Source organism: Rhinopithecus bieti, unplaced genomic scaffold (genome assembly GCF_001698545.2).
Source record: "Rhinopithecus bieti isolate Rb0 unplaced genomic scaffold, ASM169854v2 scaffold_62671, whole genome shotgun sequence".
NCBI classification, from domain to species: Eukaryota; Metazoa; Chordata; class Mammalia; order Primates; family Cercopithecidae; genus Rhinopithecus; species Rhinopithecus bieti.
In genome coordinates, this window is record NW_016824251.1 from 591,846 (window position 1) to 599,879 (window position 8,034).

The following is an 8,034-nucleotide window of genomic DNA, read 5'->3' on the forward strand; positions in this document are numbered from 1 at the left end:
GGCACTGAGCCCGCCCAGTCCTCGGCGATTGGTTGCTCGCCCGCGTCTGCTCCGTGACGCGCCCTGGCCCCGCGACACACCGGCCCCTTGGAGCCACTCGTGCGCAAGGGCTGCACACGCCCGAGGCCCGCGGTGCCGCCCCCGCGCCTTCTCCGTCTGCCCCGGAGCTCCCCGGCGTGCTTCCCGAGGTTTCGAGAATCGAAACCCAGTTATCAACAAGCCCTTCCCACTCACGCGCCGTGACTGATTTGCGTGCATGAGTGAATCATGAGTCCACGCTTGGACCAGGTTTATCAATGGAGTAAATGGTCTAGACACCGAGGTTTAAAAGAGCAGTAGTGAGGAACCTCCGGAGCCCAACAGTGATGATCTCATGAAGGGCTGTATCCGCGAGAATTTTGGGAAGTTTCTGCAGTTGCAGGATTTTAGTAGTGACCTGGTTTTGATGATCAGTTATGATTCCTGGGGCATTTAAAGTGTCTCCTCCTGGGGAAAATGAAAAAAGATTTGTGGTAGGGGGCGTACCTAAATGTATGTATAAATATACGAATCTACCGGCGCGCACAGTATCGGCACATACCGCCCAGCGTCTCGCGCTCACCGGCCGTGGTCCAGCACCAACTGCTGGGCTAGTCCGCGGCGTGCCCTGCGGGAGGGGGCGGGCAGGGGGCGGCGCCCTATGCAGATGAGGAGGGTGTGGCGAGCGTGCCGCTCCGGGCCCCGGAAGCGCAGAGAAGCCCAGTATAAAAAAAGTACTGAAGACATTTTCCCCGCACAACTGCTAAAGCTCCAGAGACACGAGCGTGTGTGGCAGCAAGAGCCGCCACCTTCAGGACCACCGCAGCTGGGGTGGCAGCGGCGCGGGAGGGGGCGCGGGGAGGGAGTAGTGAGCGCAGGCGGCAGGGGTCTGGGAAAGACGAAGTCCCTAGTCGCTGTCCGAGCGCACTCGCAGCTCCTGGAAGTGTTGCCGCCTCGCGGTTTCTCTCTCGCTCGCTTGGCTCCTAGAAGGGGCGGCCGCCTCCAGGTGACACAGACGGGACTCTCGCTTGCGCTTTCCAGATGCATCAGAGATACTTTTGGTGCGGGGCTGCTCTGCGGGGGGCGGTGCGCGGCTGGGGACTGTAAGGGCCGGGGGAGGTAGAGTCTCGGAGGAGGCCCGGGGCCAGGGAACTATCGGGGGAGGGGGCGCTCTTTTCCTGGTTGGCCTCTGCCCTCCGCCGCCGCGCGTCCTCACCGCGCTCCTTTCCCTTTCCTTTTAGGACTGACCAGGGCCAAGTGGCGCTCGGCGGGCACTACATGGCGGAGGGCGAAGGGTACTTTGCCATGGCCGAGGACGAGCTGGCCTGCGGCCCCTACATCCCCCTAGGCGGCGACTTCGGCGGCGGCGACTTCGGCGGCGGCGACTTCGGCGGCAGCGACTTTGGCGGCGGCAGCTACGGTGGGCACTGCTTGGACTATTGCGAAAGCCCCACGGCGCACTGCAACGTGCTGAACTGGGAGCAAGTGCAGCGGCTGGACGGCATCCTGAGCGAGACCATTCCGATCCACGGGCGCGGCAACTTCCCCACGCTCGAGCTGCAGCCTAGCCTGATCGTGAAGGTGGTGCGGCGGCGCCTGGCCGAGAAGCGCATCGGCGTCCGCGACGTGCGCCTCAACGGCTCGGCCGCCAGCCACGTCCTGCACCAGGATAGCGGCCTGGGCTACAAGGACCTGGACCTCATCTTCTGCGCCGACCTGCGCGGGGAAGGGGAGTTTCAGACTGTGAAGGACGTCGTGCTGGACTGCCTGTTGGACTTCTTACCCGAGGGGGTGAACAAAGAGAAGATCACACCACTCACGCTCAAGGTAACACCACCCGAGATGCACTTGGGTCCTGACCCAGACTGGACCGGGTGTTACGGGGAGCGGGCAGAGGGGCGTCGGTTACATGCCATGAATCTGTGGCCATCACGAGTTTGGGCGCGCGTATTTCTTTGATTTTTGATTTTTTAAATGAGTTAACTGACGTGCATGGACGTTGTTGTGTGTTTCCGTTTACTTGATGCTTTGGAGCTGCAACTCTTCTCAAGGTCTCCCCTGCCCTCCCTTCTCTTCTTTCTCCTTATGTTTTAACTCTTGTCTTTCCCTGTTGGAGTCTTGTCCAGAGTAGATTCTGATACTTGGCAGAATGAAATAATGTAAATAATTTTTTGAGACATTATATGATCTTGTCTTTGGGAAAATGACAGCCTGAAGCAGAAGTGAGTCAATGAGTTTTTTCTTGTACTGGAAAAGGTGAATAGATTTCACAGCGGCATTCAGTTGACTCCGGGTTAAAGGTCTATCTGGTGGTTCTCCTTGCTGGTTCATATGTTAAGGGGGTAGTGGCACCCCCTCCCCACCCTCCACTTTAGTTCAAGACGGGTTTTATATGATTAGTTAAAATTGTCTGAGGAGGCAGGGTCCCAGAATGTCATAATTTAGTTTATTTTGATTGTAACTGCAGAGTGCCCCTGGAGGGACACACAAGATACTGATAACATTGATTGCCGCAGGCGGAGAGGAGAGGAATTGGGTGGCTTGGAACAAGGGTGAGGCTGACTAACCTACCGCTGAATGCCCCTCCGAGTCTTTTGAATGTTGTTTCGATCTCTCTGAATATTGTGCCTATTAGACCATTTTCAAAAAGTAACACTTAAAAAGTCAGACATGACAACAGAACCTCTTACTACTGTGTTACGTCTGCCAAAAGCCTCAAACTATTACCTCTAGTCCCTTTCCCAGACAGTAAAACTACTCGTTAAAAGTATTTTTTTTTTCTATTTTCAGAAGACCGTTTAAGCCTGTAGGTAGTGTCTGGCTGAAACTTGACAAAACAAAAGGGAAAGAGCAAAATAATTCTCAGCTGTGAAGAGGATGTATTTATTATTTATTTATTTATTATTTTCTAGGTTTGCTCATTTTGTTTTATCTTTTAAATTGTAGGAAGCTTATGTGCAGAAAATGGTTAAAGTGTGCAATGACTCTGACCGATGGAGTCTTATATCCCTGTCAAACAACAGTGGCAAAAATGTGGAACTGAAATTTGTGGATTCCCTCCGGAGGCAGTTTGAATTCAGTGTAGATTCTTTTCAAATCAAATTAGACTCTCTTCTGCTCTTTTACGAATGTTCAGAGAACCCAATGACTGAGACATTTCACCCCACAATAATTGGGGAGAGCGTCTATGGCGATTTCCAGGAAGCCTTTGATCACCTTTGTAACAAGATAATTGCCACCAGGAACCCAGAGGAAATCCGAGGGGGAGGCCTACTTAAGTACTGCAACCTCTTGGTGAGGGGCTTTAGGCCCGCCTCTGATGAGATCAAGACCCTTCAGAGGTATATGTGTTCCAGGTTTTTCATCGACTTCTCAGACATTGGAGAACAGCAGAGAAAACTGGAGTCCTATTTGCAGAACCACTTTGTGGGATTGGAAGACCGCAAGTATGAATATCTCATGACCCTTCATGGAGTGGTGAATGAGAGCACGGTGTGCCTGATGGGACATGAAAGAAGACAGACTTTAAACCTTATCACCATGCTGGCTATCCGGGTGTTAGCTGACCAAAATGTCATTCCTAATGTGGCTAATGTCACTTGCTATTACCAGCCAGCCCCCTATGTAGCAGATGCCAACTTTAGCAATTACTACATTGCACAGGTTCAGCCAGTATTCACGTGCCAGCAACAGACCTACTCCACTTGGCTACCCTGCAATTAAGAATCATTTAAAAATGTCCTATGGGGAAGCCATTTCAGACAAGACAGTAGAGAAAAAAAAAAAAAAAAAAAAAAAAAAAAAAAAAAAAAAAAAACCAGAGTGATCCAGCCCTTATTAGGGATGTGTTTTGTGCAATGATGATATGCTCCTGGTTTTAAGTCTGGCAAAGCTTATGTATCTTTTAATAGATGTGGGAGCATGATCTTCAAAGGATCCTTTTCCCTAGCCCTCCCCTTATTTTCCTACCCAATTGGATTCTATCTTGCAAAAAAAGAGAGACCTGTCAGTAAAAGCGACCAGGTTCTCCTCATATAACAAGAGAAGAAAAATGTTTGATGACAACATGGGTTTGCTGTATCTGCTCCCATAGCTTTGCCATAGGAAAAAAAAAAAAAGTGGAAAGTTTCTTTTAAGATGGAATTCATAAAAGGGAAAATACAGAGGAAAAAGGTCTCTCTCCAACTTGTGAATCAGTTCAGGAGTTCAGATATTAATAGTAACAATACAAGAAAAAGGGGAACTCCAACGTTGGGATTACTGTCTGAGGCTTGTAGCAAGTGCTTTCTGTGGAATGATCTTGTTTTGCTCACAAACGGCTTGCTCCGAATGAACAGTAGTAGGTTGGTGCAGTTCTCATAACAATCAGCAGAACTTATGATGACATAATCCATTAATTCCAGCTGCGTGCATAGTTCGCATTTTAAAATGTAAAATGCAAGCAAAACAGCTGTAGCAAAGAAAGTGCTCAAGGACCAAAGATTTAACAGATAAAAATACCCAATTAGAAGAGATATAGTAGAATATATGAAGAGATATTATATTTGTTACACACCAATATACATCAAAGTGCCTGTTGCCTTCCGAAAATTTGAAGTGGCAAAATTATTTTGTGGTTTAATGATTATTTTATTTTATCAGACTGCCTCAAGAAGAAAATAACATATAAGCTTGTGAATGGTGGAGAAAATGCCCTATTTTTTCTTGCAAATACTTGTATAAAGTTAACATTTGTTGATCTGATATTATCATAGGTACATGCATATGTGTGTATAAATTATATGTGTGTGTATATATATACATTTTATATGTATATATACACAGTAGATTGATCTCGAATGTCTCAAATAGGAAATGTTTAAATACTGTGTGTTTTTATGTTTTCAACAGGATAACATGAGACGTGGGCATATTGCAATGATGAATTACATCCACATCTAAAAAAATTAAATGAAAGAGGGAACCAAGTAATATATTTCATAGGAAGAGCAGAAATTATACAGTTTTAGTGGGATGTTTTTTCTTTTTTTTTTTTTCTTTGGTGAGCCATAGAATTCCACAAATGGGAGAATATTTGGCAGAGCAGTCTTTTTTATATTGAACTGCCATTTTGACAGTTTGAACCCATTTATTTTAAAAATATAATTGCATTCCTCCATGATGTTTAATCTAATGGATCATGGATCAGTAATAGGCTACTTAAATCCCTGACTGCTAAAAAGAATTTCTGGTGATCTGAACACTACTTGCTAATGTTTAAATGAATTTTAATGAATGCATTCTGCATTTCTGGACCACTAGAATTTAGTAATGTGAAATGACCCTTTTTAAAGAATATTTGCACAATTGCTTAAAATTTATATATGAGATATATATTATATATAACATTTTATAAATCATGTCAGTATGAAACATCTTTGATCTGGTTGTCACACTGCATTTAAATATTTAGTACTGTACTTTAAATCACTTTCCATTAAATCAAATCCAACTTTATTTTCTTTCTTACAAAAATACCAGTTATACCTTTGTGAAATGAACTGGCATTACTATTTCAGTTCAATGACAGTTAACCCTAAAACCACCCTTTCTGCTAGCCAGTAGATCCTCTAGACACTGGTCTCTGAAAATGCATTTGTTAAAAACAAAACAAAACTAACACATAAGAACCTTCCCTTTGTGTAGTGAAACAACCACGTAATCTCCACAACCTTAGTGGATGGCTGCTTGCTGTGATAATTCCTCGAAGACCCAATCAGAAGATTTTCATCATCAGTTAAAGAGAGACCACGGGAGGAAAAAGTATCCTCCTGTTGGCAGTATAATTTGTTTGTTTATCTAGGGATCCTCAGATGCTTAGTGCTAGGTTAATCCAGGTTAATCCATCTGGACTGCCTTTTGTGCATCTTTTTTGAAGCCTTAATGGGAACCTGATGGGTTTGCTGTAGCAGCTTCCCTGTGAATTCTGTTAGAGCTGCAACAGCCCCTGCACTGCCATTCAGTTTTCTAAGGAACTCCTCCTACTACCATCTTGGCTCAATCTCCCTCACTCGAGCCCTGGGTTTGAAAAATTAATTGCAACTTCCCAGGAAATATTGTTCAGTTTGCAGATTAAGCCTGGCACTCATCTATCAGAAACCAGAGCTCCGCCTGCTTAGTTGTTTCAGAGTTTTCTAAAAGAAAGCTAAGGGAGCACTTGTGAACACAGGAGCAGCTGGTGATCTGCTTTCTCACCCTAACTCTTGACAAATGAGTCGTTTACTATTTTAGAGAGTCTGGAGGTCTCTGGCTCTGCCATAACAATAACCTGCTGTTAATTTATAGCACAGATTTTTGTATGGAAGAGCCTTATTTGAAATACACTTTGATTTATTTTCTCAAATATTTATGTTCTTTTCTTGCTTACTTCAGGGTTGGTAGCTTAGTTGAAAGTGCCAGCACCTGGCACCTATTCATATAGAACAGGCTGTACTCAAGACAACTTCCAGCATTTACTTTAAGACTTACATAATTTATTTCTATTTTATATGTACTATAGTCTTGTGCATATGTAGTTGAACACACAGTGAAATATATGTCTCTCTTTGTGGATGTGTGGCCTAAAAATTTGAATGTCTGGTGAGAGAGAGCCATGTGTATAGGTCAGAGGAAAGAACAGCGCCCGACTCCCTATTAGCACCTGTGATTTGTTTGCTTTTGTGTTTATCTGGCCTAGTGTGCTGTTTCTTTAAACCAGGAAGAAGTTTTATCTTTTGGAGGCTCTTCTCACCTGTCCAGCCTGGCATGTCAGAGAACACTTAGCCTGTGACAATGCCGTTTTTAAAAAGTTTACTTAATTTGCAGTAAATCCAGCTGCCTCGAGAACTCCTACAGCAAGATGGACATTTCCCTTCCAGTAATGGGATCGAGTATCTGCTCACTTTGGTATTGGATGGACTAATAATATAGCTCCAAAAATGCAAGGATGGAAGAATATCTGTAATCCAAGCCAAGGAAGGAAATGAAAAGTGAACGTACTGTTTTTACCACCCCTTTCTGTTTGCTTATTGTTGGTTGCTTCACTGTGCATAACGTTGTTTTCAATGCAATGCTTGTTAAATAAATATTGTGAACTATTTTGTAAATGAAATGTATTATGTTGAAAGCTGTCAGTTCAAACATAAGCTTTTTTTGTTGTTCAAGATGAAGTGTGTTAGATGAAACCAAAAAGCCAAAAAAAGTAATTTCATATATAGCATCTATTTGAATATAATCTTTCTTTAAAATTTCTTTTAGCATAGCATTTTCAGTGCTAAGAAAGAATCTCTGCTATATTTTGTTAACATAATGGCTTTCTAACAAAGCAAATGGTAAAGTACAAAGTTGGAAGATGTCAAGTTAACGAGACTTGCTGCAAAGTCTTGCAGAACGGAGGAGGCTCTGCCCGCTGGCTGTCTCTCCCTCCAACCTCTCTACAATCATTGCCTGCTCCGAGGCGTTCTGTTGCAGCAAGCTGCACCTTGGGTCACTCTTTTGGAATATTTTGACTATAGGCTGCGTCACAGGCAGAAAAAGAGTTGATGGAAAATGGACTAAAAGCTGACGTGTTTGAATCAGTGCTAGAGGGAACAGATTGTGAATTTTGTTTACAGCATCCAATATTTGGATTTTTTTGTAAATAAAAAAGTTATTTTTTTCTATTGATTTGTGTTTGCTGTCTACAATGTCTGTATTGACTAAAGACCATGTCCTTTGAATCCCAACCCACATCCTTTAGAAAAGGCAAAGCGGTACATAGAGTAACCTTCAGCTACTTTCTGATTGAAGCACAATCAGAAGCCAGCCCATCTCTGACTGGCTCAGTTAGCTCCAAAAGCATCTAGCTAATAGATGCCAACAATTTTTTTTGTCTGGGTATCAATTTAGCAGTGTTAAGTGACCAGAAGTCAGAACTGTTTTCCGATATCAGTAGAAACTCATGGCTCTAGTAGACCGTAGGGCTCTAGTAGCCCTACGTGAGCCTTGGTCTTCCTGAGT

General features: G+C 44.1%; 1 protein-coding gene across 2 annotated transcripts; it reads left to right on the top strand.

The window, feature by feature from the left end:
* The first annotated feature begins 742 nt into the window (after nucleotides 1-742).
* On the top strand, nucleotides 743-7,701 carry TENT5A (terminal nucleotidyltransferase 5A). Of its 2 annotated transcripts, none has more exons than XM_017862210.1 (3): nucleotides 743-1,024; nucleotides 1,260-1,845; nucleotides 2,965-7,701. In XM_017862210.1, the coding sequence occupies exons 2-3, from the start codon at nucleotides 1,297-1,299 to the stop codon at nucleotides 3,739-3,741; spliced, it is 1,326 nt and encodes a 441-aa protein (XP_017717699.1). In that variant the 5' UTR covers nucleotides 743-1,024; nucleotides 1,260-1,296; the 3' UTR covers nucleotides 3,742-7,701. The 2 variants fall into 2 exon arrangements, with proteins under 2 accessions (XP_017717699.1, XP_017717698.1); XM_017862209.1 differs by having other exon boundaries at nucleotides 746-1,079.
* The last annotated feature ends 333 nt before the right edge of the window (nucleotides 7,702-8,034 follow it).